Consider the following 18,682-nt stretch of genomic DNA (forward strand, 5'->3'; position numbering starts at 1 on the left):
CCTCCTCCAGACCTCAGTTAGAGAAACTGTGCCCGGAAGAGCTGACAGTACAAGGAAAGGATTTTGGAATCCAGGGCAAAACTCATACCAGCCACACCAATCACACCATATAACTTGTGATAAACTTACCCAGTTAACAGTATGAACAACAACAGAGCATCAGTTCAACCCTGATGCAACTATAACATAACCCTTATTTAAGCAATAACTATATACAAGCATTGCAGAAGAAGTCCGCACTTGGGACGGGCGCCCAGCATCCACTACGGACTACGAGAAATAGATTTACTGGTAAGTAAAATCTTATTTTCTCTAACGTCCTAGTGGATGCTGGGGACTCCGTAAGGACCATGGGGATTATACCAAAGCTCCCAAACGGGCGGGAGAGTGCGGATGACTCTGCAGCACCGATTGAGCAAACACAAGGTCCTCCTCAGCCAGGGTATCAAACTTGTAGAACTTTGCAAAAGTGTTCGAACCTGACCAAGTAGCTGCTCGGCAAAGCTGTAATGCCGAGACCCCTCGGGCAGCCGCCCAAGAAGAACCCACCTTCCTTGTGGAGTGGGCTTTTACTGATTTTGGCAGCGGCAATCCAGCCGCAGAATGAGCCTGCTGAATCGTGTTACAGATCCAGCGAGCAATAGTTTGCTTTGAAGCAGGAGCACCCAGCTTGTTGGATGCATACAGGATAAACAGTGACTCAGTTTTCCTGACTCTAGCCGTTCCGGCTACATAAACCTTCAAAGCCCTGACCACATCTAGTAACTCGGAATCCTCCAAGTCACGAGTAGCCACAGGCACCACAATAGGTTGGTTCATATGAAAAGATGACACCACTTTTGGCAGAAATTGTGGATGGGTCCGCAATTCTGCCCTGTCCACATGGAAAACCAGATAGGGGCTTTTATGTGACAAAGCCGCTAATTCTGACACACGCCTAGCCGAAGCCAAGGCTAACAGCATGACCACCTTCCACGTGAGATATTTTAACTCCACGGTTTTTAGTGGCTCAAACCAGTGTGACTTCAGGAAACTCAACACCACGTTAAGATCCCAAGGTGCCACTGGAGGCACAAAAGGGGGCTGAATATGCAGCACTCCCTTTACAAACGTCTGAACTTCAGGCAAAGAAGCCAGTTCTTTTTGAAAGAAAATGGATAGGGCCGAAATCTGGACCTTAATGGAACCCAATTTTAGGCCCAAAGTCACTCCCGACTGTAGGAAGTGAAGGAAACGGCCCAGCTGGAATTCCTCCGTAGGGGCATTCCTGGCCTCACACCAAGCAACATATTTTCGCCATATACGGTGATAATGTTGAGCCGTCACGTCCTTCCTAGCCTTTATCAGCGTAGGAATGACCTCATCCGGAATGCCTTTTTCTGCTAGGATCCGGCGTTCAACCGCCATGCCGTCAAACGCAGCCGCGGTAAGTCTTGGAACAGACAGGGCCCCTGTTGCAACAAGTCCGGTCTTAGAGGCAGAGGCCACGGGTCCTCTGTGAGCATTTCTTGCAGCTCTGGATACCAAGTCCTTCTTGGCCAATCCGGAACAATGAGTATTGTTCTCACTCCTCTTTTCCTTATGATTCTCAGCACCTTGGGTATGAGAGGAAGAGGAGGAAATACATAAACCGACTGGAACACCCACGGTGTCACTAGTGCGTCTACAGCTATCGCCTGAGGGTCTCTTGACCTGGCGCAATACCTCTGTAGCTTTTTGTTGAGGCGGGATGCCATCATGTCTACCTGTGGCAGTTCCCACCGACTTGCAATCTGCGTGAAGACTTCTTGATGAAGTCCCCACTCTCCCAGGTGGAGGTCGTGCCTGCTGAGGAAGTCTGCTTCCCAGTTGTCCACTCCCAGAATGAACACTGCTGACAGTGCGCTTACGTGATTCTCCGCCCAGCGAAGAATTCTGGTGGCTTCCGCCATTGCCACCCTGCTCCTTGTGCCGCCTTGGCGGTTTACATGAGCCACTGCGGTGATGTTGTCTGACTGAATCAGAACTGATTGGTCGCGAAGCAGGGTCTCCGCTTGACGTAGGGCGTTGTATATGGCCCTTAGTTCCAGGATGTTGATGTGAAGGCAAGTCTCCTGACTTGACCACAGCCCTTGGAAATTTCTTCCCTGTGTGACTGCTCCCCACCCTCGGAGGCTTGCATCCGTGGTCACCAGGACCCAGTCCTGAATGCCGAATCTGCGGCCCTCGAGAAGGTGAGCACTCTGCAGCCACCACAGTAGAGACACCCTGGCCCTGGGGGATAGGGTGATCAGCCGATGCATCTGAAGATGTGATCCGGACCACTTGTCCAACAGATCCCATTGAAAGGTCCTCGCATGGAACCTGCCGAAGGGAATGGCCTCGTATGCTGCCACCATCTTTCCCAGTACTCGCGTGCAGTGATGCACCGACACCTGTTTTGGTTTTAATAGGTCTCTGACCAGTGTCATGAGCTCCTGAGCCTTCTCCATCAGGAGATAAACCCTCTTCTGGTCTGTGTCCAGAATCATGCCCAGGAAGGGCAGACGAGTCGTAGGAATCAGCTGCGACTTTGGAATATTTAGAATCCAGCCGTGCTGTTGTAACACTTCCCGAGAGCGTGCTACGCTGATCAGCAACTGCTCTCTGGACCTCGCCTTTATGAGGAGATCGTCCAAGTATGGGATAATTGTGACGCCTTGCTTTCGCCGGAGTACCATAATTTCCACCATTACCTTGGTAAATATTCTCGGTGCCGTGGAGAGACCAAACGGCAACGTCTGGAATTGGTAATGACAATCCTGTACCACAAATCTGAGGTACGCCTGATGAGGTGGATAAATGGGGACATGAAGGTATGCATCCTTTATGTCCAGAGACACCATAAAATCCCCCCCTTCCAGGCTTGCGATGACCGCTCTGAGCGATTCCATCTTGAACTTGAACCTTTTCAGGTATATGTTCAGGGATTTTAAATTCAATATGGGTCTGACCGAACCGTCCGGTTTCGGTACCAAAAACATGGTCGAATAATAACCCTTCCCTTGTTGAAGGAGGGGAACCTTGACCACCACCTGCTGAAGATACAATTTGTGAATTGCAGCTAACACTATTTCCCTCTCTAAGGGGGAAGCTGGCAGGTCCGATTTGAGGTATCGGTGAGGGGGCATCTCTTCGAATTCCAGCTTGTATCCCTGAGACACAATCTCTATTGCCCAGGGATCCACCTGGGAATGAACCCACTTGTGGCTGAAATTTCGGAGACGCGCCCCCACCGGGCTTAGCTCCGCCTGTGGAGCCCCAGCGTCATGCGGTGGATTTAGTGGAAGCCGGGGAGGACTTCTGTTCCTGGGAACTAGCTGTGTTGTGCAGCTTCCTTCCTCTGCCCCTGCCTCTGGCAAGAAAGGACGCACCTCGGACTTTCTTGCCTTTTTGTGATCGAAAGGACTGCATTTGGTTATACGGTGCTTTCTTAGGTTGTGAGGGAACATATGGCAAAAAATTTGACTTTTCAGCAGTAGCTGTGGAGACCAGGTCCGAGAGACCCTCCCCAAACAATTCCTCACCCTTGTAAGGTAAAACCTCCATGTGCCTTTTTGAGTCGGCATCGCCTGTCCATTGCCGAGTCCACAGGACCCTTCTGGCAGAAATCGACATTGCATTTATTCTAGAGCCCAGTAGGCTAATGTCTCTTTGAGCATCTCTCATATATAGGACAGCATCTTTTATATGCCCCAGGGTCATTAATATAGTATCCTTGTCTTAGGTATCAAGTTCCTCAGATAAGGTATCCGTCCATGCTGCTACAGCACTACACACCCAGTCCGACGCAATTGCCGGCCTTAGTAAGGTACCTGAATGTGTATAAATGGACTTCAGGGTACCCTCTTGCTTTCTATCCGCAGCATCTTTTAGGGTGGCCGTATCATGTGACGGCAGGGCTACCCTCTTGGATAAGCGTGTTAGAGCTTTGTCCACCCTAGGGGAGGATTCCCAGCGTAACCTGTCCGTTGGCGGGAAGGGATACGCCATAAGCACTAAAAAACTATACATACTATGATAGGGAGCGCAAACATATAATATCATAAAAACAATTTATTGTTGATAAAACAGCATATATTTAACCATGCGATAACTGCTAATGAGCCAATTAGTAAATAGGTAGGAACAATTACTTATACCATATAGTGTTAGATGAAAATAATTATAAGCATAGTCCCCTATTAGTTGTAATCAAGGAAATCCAGTATATCCAAAGATGAAGAAAATGTATAATTAACGTTCCTTATTAACCCAACAAATCGTTCAGTCAGCTGAGTCCCTGTGTGTTATGGACAATTAGCTGCGGTGTTCAAGATTGCCTCATTAACGATGATAATTTTAATGTGATAGCACACACAGAGATTTTTTCCAACTGTAATTGATTAAAAGCATCCTTTTAGAAATCTGCAGTTTTTTATCTGGAGATTCCCAAGCCTTTTCACATAACTCATTTAGCTCATGTGAAGGGGGAAAGGTCACCACCTGCCTTTTTTCCCCATACATATGAACCCTCTTGTCAGGGACTGGGGTTTCCTCTGTGATGTGCCACACCTCCTTCATTGCTATAATCATATAACGGATGGCTTTAGCCAATTTAGGCTGTAACTTTGCATCATCGTAATCGACACTGGAGTCAGAATCCATGTCGGTATCTGTGTCAACAATTTGGGATAGTGGGCGCTTCTGAGACCCTGACGGCCTCTGCAACATAGGATCAGGCATGGGCTGAGACCCCGACTGTCCTAAGGTTTCAGCTTTATCCAACCTTTTATGCAAGGAATTAACATTATCATTTAAAACCTTCCACATATCCATCCAATCAGGTGTCGGCGCCGTCGGCGGAGACACCACATTCATTTGCTCCCGCTCTGTTTCCACATAGCCTTCCTCGTCAAACATGTCGACACAACCGTACCGACACACCACACACATAGGGGATGCTCTTTTTTGAAGACAGTTCCCCCACAAGGCCCTTTGGAGAGACAGAGAGAGAGTATGCCAGCTCACACCCCAGCGCTATATGTCCCAGGATGTCACGATCCGGATATCTGGACGCCATTACTTACCCTTCAGATGCCTCCTAAGGCGGGCTCAGCGTTCCAGGACCGGATTCCGCTGTTCCTGAGTTTCCACATGCAGAGTGGTCTTTTCATCAGCCGCGGCCTCCGCTGTGCCCGCGTGGTTAAATGTGCATCTATCAGCCTGGCGTCTCCTGTCTCCAGTGGCCGGCGCCGCCATTACTGTTTCCCAGACCACATGGATTACAAACCAAACTTCCCTCCAAGTGTCTGCATGGGCGCAGCCATCTTGGATTCTGTCATCTGATCATTTCCACCAATCTGCTGTCTGTGTTGTTGATTTGCATAATTGCCTAGCCAACCCCTTCCTTGCTGCAGGTATAAGTAAGCTGTACCTGAGCAAGGAAGACGTCAGTGCTTTGGTTGTCAAACCTAGTTCCTGTTTGTCTCTCTTCTATGATTGTCTTCCAGGTTCCAGCTCCTGTCTCAAGACTTCCACCATAGAGACCCGCACCAGCATTCCACCTGCAGTGTAGCCTGACTCTCCAATCCTTTGTGGATTCATCTGTTTCCAGCTACAACACTACCTGCTTCCAGCCTCAGCTTCCAGCAGAGTACAGCTTCCCTTAAAGGGCCGGTGTCCTTTCTACACTTTACCACTCTCCACCGGAATTATTATTTCTCCGCTCTCAAGTTCTACATTTCAGTTCACATTTCATCGCTCCCAAAGTTCATTTATTATTTAACTGGTTCCAGCCAGTATCCACTCCGTGCTAACAACAGTCTGGTTCCAGCCAGTATCCACAGCAGCTGTTTTATCTTCAGCAACCCAGCTCTTCCTGGAACACCAGCTGGTACAATCCTGGGTTATCTCCATTGCTACAGCCGGGCCTGGTAAGGACTTTCCATCTAGAAGATCATAAGAACTATCTCACACTACCAGTGCCCTGTGGCTCCTGCCATGCTGTAGTACTCAGGAACTGTATTTATTCTTTGCTGACTTTTACGTTTTCTTTTATTGCTGCTGTGATGCGGAGTTGTCATAATAAACATCATTGACTTTTATCTAAGTTGTCGTGGTCACGCCTTCGGGCAGTTATTATTCATGTTACTTACATGTCCAGGGGTCTGATACAACCTCCCAGGTTCCGGTACATCTCAGCCCCTACAACTGAGGCTGCCTCCCGTCAGCTCAGGCCCTCAGTTGTGACAGTAAGCACTGACCTAATGAATCCAGCCGGAGACCAGGATCAAGCGGCCAGGCCGATGCAAGAACTGGCAGCCCGACTAGAACATCAGGAGGCTGCACAGGGCCACATCATCCGCTGTCTCCAGGATCTCTCTACTCGGCTGGATGGGATTCAGACAACTCTCCGTGGATCAGGCGCGTCTGGTGCGTCAACCACAGTGACTCCAGCTATAACCCCACCCACCTTACCCATTTCTGCTCCACGTCTTCATCTTCCAACGCCAGCAAAATTTGACGGATCTCCAAGATTCTGCAGGGGATTTCTCAACCAGTGTGAGATTCAGTTTGAGCTACAACCTGGCAATTTTCCCAGTGACCGTACAAAAATTGCCTACATTATTTCTCTTCTCAGTGGCTCAGCCCTTGATTGGGCATCACCGTTATGGGAGAGGTCCGACACCCTGCTATCTTCTTACACTGCATTTGTGTCAACATTCAGGCGCATCTTCGACGAGCCAGGCCGGGTAACTTCAGCTTCGTCTGAGATTCTCCGTTTACGCCAGGAATCACGTACTGTAGGACAATATCTTATACAGTTCCAGATCCTGGCATCCGAACTGGCATGGAACGACGAGGCCCTGTATGCTGCATTCTGGCATGGTTTATCCGAGCGTATTAAAGATGAGTTAGCTACCAGAGACTTACCCTCCAAGTTAGATGAGCTAATCTCACTTTGTACGAAAGTTGACTTACGTTTCAGAGAGAGAGCAACTGAGCGTGGAAGATCATCTGCTCCAAAATCTTCTACTCCTCCTCCTCGCCAACTGTCACCAACTACAGATGAACCCATGCAAATTGGCCGTTCCCGTTTAACTCCTGCTGAGCGCCGAAGACGTCTCTCCGAGTTTCTCTGTCTGTATTGTGCAGCTCCGTCTCACACCATTAATGCCTGTCCCAAACGTCCGGGAAACTCCAAACCCTAGCTCGCCAAGGAGAGGGCCGGCTAGGAGTAATGATCTCCTCTCCATCTCCTCAAGATTGTAACCTCCCAGTCTCGCTTCAAGTTGCTCAACGTTATCAGAACGTCATTGCCCTCCTGGATTCCGGAGCAGCTGGGAACTTTATTACTGAAGCCTATGTTAAACGGTGGTCCCTACCCACCGAGAGACTTCCTTCGTCCTTTTCCTTAACTGCTGTGGATGGCAGTAAAATTTTTGATACAGTTATTTCTCTAAGGACTCTACCAGTTCGTCTGAGAGTGGGAGTTCTTCATTCCGAACTTATTTCATTTTTAGTGATTCCAAGAGCCACACATCCTGTGGTCCTGGGCCTTCCATGGCTCCGTCTTCACAATCCTACAATTGATTGGACGACTACGCAAATCCTGGCATGGGGTTCCTCCTGTACTAAGACATGTTTGTTTAAAGTGTTGCCTGTCTGTTCTTCCTCCCCCAGGTCGTCTGATGTTCCACCTCCTCCATATCAAGATTTCACGGATGTGTTCAGTAAAGCTTCTGCTGATATCCTTCCTCCTCATAGAGAATGGGACTGCCCGATTGATCTCGTTCCAGGGAAGGTTCCACCTCGAGGCCGAACTTATCCGTTGTCTCTCCCCGAGACACATTCTATGGAGGAATACATTAAAGAGAACCTAGCAAAGGGGTTCATTCGACCTTCTTCTTCTCCAGCCGGCGCAGGCTTCTTTTTTGTAAAGAAGAAAGATGGTGGTCTGCGGCCGTGCATCGACTACAGAGGTTTGAACGACATTACCATCAAGAACCGCTATCCTTTACCCCTGATTACTGAGCTCTTTGACAGAGTTAGCGGAGCTACCATCTTTACAAAGCTGGACCTGAGAGGTGCATACAATCTCATCCGGATCCGTGAGGGTGACGAGTGGAAGACCGCATTTAACACCCGTGACGGACATTATGAGTACCTCGTCATGCCCTTCGGATTGAGCAATGCTCCAGCTGTCTTCCAGCATTTCGTCAATGAGATCTTCAGAGACATTCTATACCGTCATGTCGTGGTCTATCTAGATGATATCCTCATTTTTGCCAACGATTTAGAGGAACATCGTTTCTGGGTAAAGGAGGTTCTGTCCCGTCTCCGTGTCAATCATCTCTACTGCAAATTAGAGAAATGCGTCTTTGAAGTCAAGTCCATTCCGTTTCTAGGGTACATTGTGTCCGGTTCCGGACTAGAGATGGATCCTGAGAAACTACAAGCAATCCAGAATTGGCCGGTACCCTTAACCCTCAAAGGGGTCCAGAGGTTCTTAGGGTTCGCCAATTATTACCGAAAGTTTATACGAGACTTTTCCACCATTGTGGCGCCTATTACTGCTTTCACCAAGAAGGGTGCTAACCCGTCCAAGTGGTCTGAAGAAGCCATGCAAGCTTTTCATCTTTTAAAACAGAGGTTCATCTCTGCACCTGTCCTGAAACAGCCTGACATCGACTCTCCTTTCATCTTAGAGGTGGATGCCTCCTCCGTTGGAGTAGGAGCGGTGTTATCTCAGAGGGCTAAAGATGGTCATTTACATCCTTGCAGTTTCTTCTCACGGAAGTTCTCCCCAGCGGAGCGCAACTATGCCATTGGCGACCAGGAGTTGCTAGCCATCAAGCTCGCTCTAGAGGAGTGGAGATATCTGTTGGAGGGAGCTTCTCATTCAATCACCATCCTTACAGACCACAAGAACCTTCTATATCTAAAAGGCGCACAATGTCTCAACCCTCGTCAGGCCAGATGGGCACTTTTCTTTTCCAGGTTCGACTTTAAACTCCAGTTCTGTCCGGGCTCTCAGAATCGCAAGGCCGATGCCCTTTCCCGCTCATGGGAGCAAGAAAATGAGTCAGAGTCTTCAGACAAGCATCCTATTATAAATCCGTTGGCATTCTCCACGGTAGGGATGGACTCTACGCCCCCATCAGGGAAAAGTTTTGTGAAGCCGACACTAAGGAAGAAGCTCATGCATTGGGCCCATGCTTCCCGTTTTGCCGGACATACAGGTATCCAAAAAACCTTGGAGTTTATCTCTAGGTCCTATTGGTGGCCAACTCTGAAAAAGGACGTTTTGGAGTTTATTGCATCTTGCCCAAAGTGTGCTCAACATAAAGTATCCCGCCAGTCGCCTGCGGGGCAACTGGTTCCACTATCTGTTCCCCGTCGACCATGGACCCATTTGTCGATGGATTTTATTACAGATTTGCCCATGTGCAACAAGTTCAATACCATCTGGGTGGTAGTTGACCGGTTCACCAAGATGGCACACTTCATTCCTCTCACCGGTCTTCCGTCAGCTTCCAAGTTGGCTCAAGTATTCATACAAGAGATCTTCCGACTCCACGGTCTTCCAGAAGAAATTATCTCAGATCGAGGAGTTCAATTCACAGCCAAATTCTGGCGAAGTTTATGTCAAGTCCTCCAAGTCAAGTTAAAGTTTTCCACGGCTTACCATCCTCAGACCAATGGTCAAACTGAGAGGGTGAATCAGGACTTGGAGGCCTTCCTCCGCATCTATGTGTCCTCCTCTCAAGATGACTGGGTTCAATTACTTCCCTGGGCCGAGTTCTGTCATAACAACCAGTATCATTCTTCATCTTCCTCAACACCATTCTTCACCAACTTTGGATTCCACCCTAAAGTCCCTGAGTTCCAACCGCTTCCAGCAACTTCTGTTCCCGCAGTGGATATCACCTTGCATCAGTTTGCCAATATCTGGAAGAGCGTACGATCAGCTCTGCTCAAGGCATCGTTCAGGTACAAGAAGTTTGCGGATAAGAAGCGTCGAGCAGTTCCTGCTCTCAAGGTGGGTGATCGGGTATGGTTATCCACGAAGAATTTGAGGTTAAGAGTTCCCAGTATGAAGTTTGCACCTCGCTACATCGGTCCTTTTAAAATTGATCAAGTCATCAATCCTGTTGCTTACAGACTCCAGTTGCCTCCCTTCTTAAAAATACCCAGGACATTCCATGTTTCCCTGTTGAAACCGCTAATCTTGAATCGGTTTCATTCCTCACTTCCACCAACTCCGAAAGTCCAAACTCAACGAGGCGTTGAGTATGAAGTGGCCAAGATCCTGGACTCACGTCACCGTTACGGTCAACTTCAGTATCTCATTGACTGGAAGGGCTATGGTCCTGAAGAACGCTCTTGGACCAATGCCTCTGACGTCCATGCTCCTGCCTTGGTCCGAAATTTCCACGCAAAGTTTCCTTTAAAGCCTAAGAAGTGTCCTGGGGCCACTCCTAAAGGGGGGGGTGCTGTCACGATCCGGGTATCTGGACGCCATTACTTACCCTTCAGATGCCTCCTAAGGCGGGCTCAGCGTTCCAGGACCGGATTCCGCTGTTCCTGAGTTTCCACATGCAGAGTGGTCTTTTCATCAGCCGCGGCCTCCGCTGTGCCCGCGTGGTTAAATGTGCATCTATCAGCCTGGCGTCTCCTGTCTCCAGTGGCCGGCGCCGCCATTACTGTTTCCCAGACCACATGGATTACAAACCAAACTTCCCTCCAAGTGTCTGCATGGGCGCAGCCATCTTGGATTCTGTCATCTGATCATTTCCACCAATCTGCTGTCTGTGTTGTTGATTTGCATAATTGCCTAGCCAACCCCTTCCTTGCTGCAGGTATAAGTAAGCTGTACCTGAGCAAGGAAGACGTCAGTGCTTTGGTTGTCAAACCTAGTTCCTGTTTGTCTCTCTTCTATGATTGTCTTCCAGGTTCCAGCTCCTGTCTCAAGACTTCCACCATAGAGACCCGCACCAGCATTCCACCTGCGGTGTAGCCTGACTCTCCAATCCTTTGTGGATTCATCTGTTTCCAGCTACAACACTACCTGCTTCCAGCCTCAGCTTCCAGCAGAGTACAGCTTCCCTTAAAGGGCCGGTGTCCTTTCTACACTTTACCACTCTCCACCGGAATTATTATTTCTCCGCTCTCAAGTTCTACATTTCAGTTCACATTTCATCGCTCCCAAAGTTCATTTATTATTTAACTGGTTCCAGCCAGTATCCACTCCGTGCTAACAACAGTCTGGTTCCAGCCAGTATCCACAGCAGCTGTTTTACCTTCAGCAACCCAGCTCTTCCTGGAACACCAGCTGGTACAATCCTGGGTTATCTCCATTGCTACAGCCGGGCCTGGTAAGGACTTTCCATCTAGAAGATCATAAGAACTATCTCACACTACCAGTGCCCTGTGGCTCCTGCCATGCTGTAGTACTCAGGAACTGTATTTATTCTTTGCTGACTTTTACGTTTTCTTTTATTGCTGCTGTGATGCGGAGTTGTCATAATAAACATCATTGACTTTTATCTAAGTTGTCGTGGTCACGCCTTCGGGCAGTTATTATTCATGTTACTTACATGTCCAGGGGTCTGATACAACCTCCCAGGTTCCGGTACATCTCAGCCCCTACAACTGAGGCTGCCTCCCGTCAGCTCAGGCCCTCAGTTGTGACACAGGAATTACACAGTAACTTAGTGTTAACCCAGTAGCTGCTGTATATTATGTTTTTGCGCCTAATTTATGTGTCCCCCCTCTATTTTTACCCTCTTCTACCGTGAATCTGCAGGGGAGAGCCTGGGGAGCTTCCTCTCAGCGGAGCTGTGGAGAGAAAATCGCGCTGGTGAGTGCTGAGGTAGAAGCCCCGCCCCCTCAGCGGCGGGCTTCTGTCCTGCGTTTCTGTACAATATTAGGGCGGGGGCTCATACATATATACTGTGCCCAACTGTATATATGTCCACTTTTGCCAAGAGGTCCTAATTGCTGCCCAGGGCGCCCCCCCCCCCCCTGCGCCCTGCACCCTACAGTGACCGGAGTATGTGGGTGAAGTGTGGGAGCAATGGCGCACAGCTGCAGTGCTGTGCGCTACCTCAGTGAAGACTGGAGTCTTCTGCCGCCGATTTTGAAGTCTTCTTGCTTCTTTCACCCGGCTTCTGTCTTCCGGCTCTGCGTGGGGGACGGCGGCGCGGCTTCGGGATCGGACGACAAAGGGTGAGATCCTGTGTACGATCCCTCTGGAGCTAATGGTGTCCAGTAGCCTAAGAAGCAGGACCTATCTTCAGAGAGTAGGGCTGCTTCTCTCCCCTCAGTCCCACGATGCAGGGAGCCTGTTGCCAGCAGATCTCCCTGAAAATAAAAAACCTAACAAAGTACTTTCTTATAGCAAGCTCAGGAGAGCTCACTAAACAGCACCCAGCTCGTCCGGGCACAGATTCAAACTGAGGCCTGGAGGAGGGACATAGAGGGAGGAGCTAGAACACACCAGAATCCAAATTCTTTCTTAAAGTGCCCTGTCTCCTGCGGAGCCCGTCTATTCCCATGGTCCTTACGTAGTCCCCAGCATCCACTAGGACGTTAGAGAAAAATAAAATGCATTTGCATTTCTTGTATTACAACTTGGATTGTTCCATGAGAAAAATGTTCATATTTGGCCTTTATTTTTTTTTCTCTCTTTTTTTGTATTTTCGCCTAACTCTGAATTAGGACTTCTGTGCATGGAGATGCATGTTTATAAAACAATACCTGCATCCATTAACCTGCAGAGCAGTGGAGAAAGAGTGTCTCCTAACCTCCTGACTGCCTGCGAGTGGGACAGCCGGACAGTTCCCGAAAAACAGGACTGTCCCGCTGAAATCAGGACATTTGGGAAGCATGATAAAACAGTTGCATGGGGTAAAACATTGAGCAGCTGGGGGAAACATATATGAGAAAGTTGCACATTTCACAGCCTGCACTCAGTAAGGAACACTGGGCCTAATGGTTGTAGATGTGCGCATGCGCAGGATCTGTACTGCGCATGCATAGATCTGTGTCTGCTATGACGGTAGCTAGGAGTGGTTCTTGGCGTGGACAAGCAGCGCCTGCGGGCACGGCCGCAGTCACCGAACAGGTGCCCGCTGCCTACCCGCACCCCGCATCCCACTCCCCGGCTACAGCAGATGACGTGGGCTGTGTGAGCGCCCGCTGCAGCCGGCTCCATCGTCAGACACTAGAGGTCATAATTGACCTCTAGTGTCTGCTGTGGGAGAGACGTCATGACGTCTCTCCCATAGAGAGGAGCGGGCAGCCAGACGGAGCAGCAGCGGCAGCAGCAGCCGGGAGCAAAAGCGGAGCTGGTAAGTATTGTTTTTTGTTTATTTTTTGTGTTTGTAAGTGGCTACTAGGGGGCACAGCAACAGGGGGCACAACTACTGGGGGGCACAGCTACTGGGGGCACAACTACTGGGGGCAAATCTACTGGGGGCATAGCTACAGGGGGCAAATCTACAGGGGGCATAACTGTGGCCCCTCCCCTCCCCTATGAAGCCAACCCCTATTTTTTGGCACGCACTAACTGTTTTACTAGGAAGGGGCGCCAGTGGAAACTTTCGCCCTGGGTGCCACAAAGTGTAGAACCGGCCCTGACGGACGCAGGACCCCATAAGTTACAGCATAATCGAATGAACATGCTGCGATTGCTTAGGGTTGGGGCATTTCATAAAATGTGGGTTTGTCGGATTGGATGCAGCTTCACTGGCCCCAGCAGAGTAAAATCAGGGGCCAGCCTGAGTAACCTGAGGGTGACTCAGATAGTTTCTGAGGTTATAAAAAGACAATTTACCCATCGAGTTCAACCTGTTGGTGATCTTCTACACTGAAATATTTTTAAGACTAAATGTAACTGTGGTGAATGTTTAGCCTTAGACTAAAATACTCATTTGTTTTTTTGTTTTTTGTTTTTTTACTATAGTACATGATCTACCCACCATTACCCTGTATATCCTTATCCATTAGGAATTTATCAAGCCCATTCTTAAAAGTAATGACCTAGTCCGCCATTACTACTTTCTCAGGCAGGGAATTCCAAATACGTATTGTACTTACTGTGAAGAAACCTTTCCATCTCTGTGTTCCAAATCTCTTCTCCTCTAACCTAAGCGGGTGTCCACGTGTCCTTTTTGATGATCTTACCAAAAACAAATTCCCTGCTAGCTCTGTGTATTGACCCCTTATATGTAAATGTTAATCATGTCCCCTCTTAATCTCCTTTTTTCCAGTGTAAACATGCCTAGCAAGCCTTTCCTCGTATTCTAGCATCTCAATACCCTTAATCAATTTGGTCGTCCGTCTCTGAACCTTTTCTAGTTCCAGGATATCCTTTTTGTAGTATGGTGCCCATAATTATGCACAGTATTCGAGATGTGGCCTCACTAGTGATTTATATAATGGGAGTATAACACTCTCATCCCTTGCATCAATTCCCCACTTAATGCATGCTAATACTTTGTTTGCTTTTTTTTGCTGCATTCCTACTATGGGTACTACTGTTAAGTTTGTTATTCATGTGAACACCTAAATCTTTTTCCAGTACAGAATCCCCTAGTATCTCCCCATTTAGTAAGTAGGTATTGTTCTTATTCTTGCTACCGCAGAGCATTACCTTACATTTGTCTATATTGAGCGGATTCTCCTTTTTGAACCCCATGTTTCCAGTTTGAATAACTTATTCTGAAGAGACTCAGCATCCTCCCTCGAATTTATAACCTTACACAGTTTGGTGTCGTCTGCAAAAATTGACACTGTGCTCTCTAAACCTACTTCTAGATTATTTCTGAAAATGTTGAACAATAATGTTCCAAGTACAGACCCCTGTGGCACACCACTGAGTACCTGAGTCCATATCGAAAAAGTTCCATTTACCACCACTCGCTGCTCCCTTTAATTAAAACCAGTTACTCACCCAAGTGCATAATGTGCTCCCTAGCCCAAGTTCTCTTAACTTGTAGATAAGTCTCATGTGAGGGACTGTATCAAAAGCTTTAGCAAAGTCTAAAAAGATTACATCCACCTCTTTACCCTGATCTAGGTTTGCACTAACTGTTTCATAAAGCCTATTAAGTTAGTTTGACATGATCTATCCTTCACAAATCCATGTTGGTTCCTATTAATGACCTTATTGGTTTCAAGGAACTCCTGTATTCTATCCCTTAAAATACCTTGCAGTACTTTCCCCACTATAGCTGTAAGATTTACTGGTCTGTAATTACCCGGTTCAGATTTACTTCCCGTTTTAAATATTGGCACTACTTCCGCTATACGCCAGTCTTTGGGAACCATGCCTGATATAAGTGAGTCACTGAAAATCAAGTATAAGGGTCTTGCTAATTCGGAGTGAAGCTCCATGAGAACCCTTGGGAGATGGCTAATGTACATGCAGATCAGAGAAACCAACAGGAGATGTCTATTTACCCAAGACACCTCCTGCGGCATTAGCATGTTTTCATACAGCAACTTTGCCAAAGATACAGCTACTGTATTAACTGTGTCTATTCCTGAATCGTGCCCATAGACAACAAAAGTGGACACTAGTTACTACATTTTTGGTCAGGAAGAATGTTTGATCATCCTTGCCTGTCTTTTGGGACCAACAGAAAAAAAAATTCTAGTCATTTTGGCTTACTTACCACAATTTGCCCATCCTTTCTTGCCCTTTGTAAAACATTTATTAGTAGTATTTCAGTGTGGTAACAATGCTAAAAAGAAAACATTAATAACAATTACCTGGTTTTTCTACTTTTATAATGTCAGCTCCAAGATCCCCCAGAATCATTGTAGCAAAAGGTCCAGCCAGCACCCTACAAAAAAAACATAATATTTATTTAAAGTCCGTGGTAAAAACTAACTTGAATTTTAAAGGGGAATTATACATATATACACACACACACACACACACACACACACACACACACACACACACACAGCAGTGCTTGAACGTTTGTGAACTCTTCATAATTTTCTGTATTTCTGCAGAAATTTGACCTAAAACTACTTCAGATTTCTAAAAGTCCTAAAAGTAGATAAAAGAGAACCAAATCACACAAATGAGACAAAAAAAAATTACATGTGATCATTTTTTTATTGGTAAAAATGATCCAATATCACATATCTGTGAATGGCAAAGGTATGTGAACCTTTAGGCTTAGCAGACATTTTGAAGGCGAAATTAGACACAGATATTTTCAATCTATGGTATGACAATCATGTGTGAGTAGACAACCTGTCTTTTTAAAAAGAACAGGAATCTATCAAATTATGATGTTCACAACATGTTTGTTGAATTGTATCATGCCACGAACAAAGGAGATTTCTGAGGACCTCAAAAAGAAGAGTTGTTGATGCTCATCTGGCTGGAAAAGGTTACAAAACCATATCTAAAGAGTTTGGGCTCCCCTAATCAACAGTCAGACAAACTGTGTACAAATTCCAGACCATTTTTACCCTCCCCAGGAGTGATCAACTACCAAAGATCATTACAAAAGCAAGGCAACTAAAGGGGGGAACACACGGAGAGATTTGTGCTTAAAATATAAGCAATCTGACTACAATCTGACTAGATTGCTTAGAACTGAAGCACGGATCTCTCGTGTGTATGCCCTCCAGCGACAGCCATGCATCACTATCGCCGGTGCTAGATTGAGCCCCCCATCACCCCTCCTTGCTCAGCACACATCGCGCTGAGTGGGGAGAGATGTGTGCTGAGCGGTCTGTGATAGATCGCTCAGCACACATCTCTAAGTGGGTGTGGTTCGTTTTATCGACAGTATCTAGGTCGACAATGTTTAGGTCGACCACTATAGGTCGACAGTCACTAGGTCGACATGGATGGAAGGTCGACAGGGTTTCTAGGTCGACATGTGCTAGGTCGACAGGTCTAAAGGTCGACATGAGGATTTTTTTTTGTGTGTGTCGTTTTCTTCGTAAAGTGACCGGGATCCCAAATTAGTGCACCGCGTCCCCTCGCATGGCTCGCTTCGCTCGCCATGCTTCGGGCATGGTGCCTTCGCTCCGCTACCGCTTCGCTCGGCACACTTTACCGTTCCAATCGTAGTCCACGTGGATCGTTAAGTATGAAAAAATAAAAAAATTTGAAAAACTCATGTCGACCTTTAGACCTGTCGACCTAGCACATGTCGACCTAGAAACCCTGTCGACCTTCCATCCATGTCGACCTAGTGACTGTCGACCTATAGTGGTCGACCTAAACACTGTCGATCTTCAGACCGGATCCCCTCTAAGTACCCTCTAGGAACCCGAGGAAACCTCTAAGCAAAGGAAGGCCTTTCTCACATTAGCTAATGTCAATGTGTCCACCAACAGGACACTGAACAACAATGGTGTGCATGGCAGGATTGCAAGGAGAAAGTCGCTGCTGTCCAAAAAGAACATTGCTGCCGGTCTGCAGTTTTCTAAAGATCACATGGACAAGCCAGAAGGCTATTGGAACAATGTTTTGTCGACAAGTGAGTCCAAAATAGAGATTTTTGGTTTAAATGAGACGCGTTCTGTTTGGAGAAAGGAGAATGCTGCATTCCAGCACAAAAACCTCATACCATCTGTGAAACACGATGGTGGTGGTATCATGGTTTGGGCCTGTTTTGCTACATCTGGCCTGAGACGATTTGTCATCTTTGATGGGACAATGAATTTTGAATTATACCAGAATATTCTAAAGGAAAATGTCAGGACATCTGTCCATGAGCTGCATCTCAGGAGAACGTGGGTCATGCAGCAAGACAATGACCAAAAGCACATAAGTCATTTGACCAAAGAATGGTTAAAGAAGAATACATTAAAAGTTTTGGAATGACCGAGTCAAAGTCCTGACCTTAACTAAACTGAAATATTGTGAAAAGATCTGAAGCGAGCAGTTCATAGAAGGAAACCCATCAACATAACACAGTTGAAGCTGTTTTGTACAGAGGAATGGGGTAAAATTCCTCCAAGCCGATGTTCAGGACTAATCAACAATTTCCAGAAATGTTTACATGCAGTTATTGCTGCACAAGGCTGTCATACCAGATACTGAAAGCAAAGGTTCCCAGATACGGTATACTGGATCATTTTCCTCAATTAAAAAATTAGCATGTCTAATTTTTTGTCTCATTTGTTTGATTTGGTTCTCTTTATCTACTTTTAGAACTAGTGTAAAAATCTGAGGTCATTTTAGGCCAAATTTCAGCAGAAATATAGAAAATTCTGATGAGTTCACAAACTTTCAGGCACCACTGTATATATACCTATATATATAGATCCCTTCTGCATCCCCTCAACTTGCTGCTCACGGCTCACCGTTCATAAACTCTTGGTTCTGGGACACTTATCAGGGGGGCAGGTTGTATGTTTATACAAATCATATTTCCATAGTATACTTGAGGGTCACTCCCTGCAATGCATTAAACTCATAATTGCAGTAGGAAATTTATTATGAAACCAGATTACAATATTATTAGTATGGGTCTAATTCTGAATCGCAAGCAAAGCGGCTACAATGCGGATATCTAGGACGCCAGGTTTGTAACCGTAAGATAGTGAGAGTATTTGTCCGCCTTCAGGTCTATGGTCACACCGCCCACTATTTTTTAGTCCACAGCTGCTGCTGTCATCATCATTAGTATTACCAAGT

General features: G+C 46.9%; 1 protein-coding gene across 3 annotated transcripts in view; it reads right to left on the reverse strand.

Moving 5' to 3' along the window:
- SUGCT (succinyl-CoA:glutarate-CoA transferase) overlaps positions 1-18,682 on the reverse strand; it is a 1,636,615-nt gene that overhangs the window by 1,551,727 nt on the left and 66,206 nt on the right. For all 3 annotated transcript variants that reach the window (XM_063924883.1, XM_063924885.1, XM_063924884.1), the window contains exon 3: positions 15,781-15,854. In XM_063924883.1, coding sequence (XP_063780953.1) covers positions 15,781-15,854 — 74 coding nt within the window. The remainder of the gene's footprint in view (positions 1-15,780; positions 15,855-18,682) is intronic.

This window comes from Pseudophryne corroboree, chromosome 5 (genome assembly GCF_028390025.1).
Source record: "Pseudophryne corroboree isolate aPseCor3 chromosome 5, aPseCor3.hap2, whole genome shotgun sequence".
Classification (NCBI taxonomy): Eukaryota; Metazoa; Chordata; class Amphibia; order Anura; family Myobatrachidae; genus Pseudophryne; species Pseudophryne corroboree.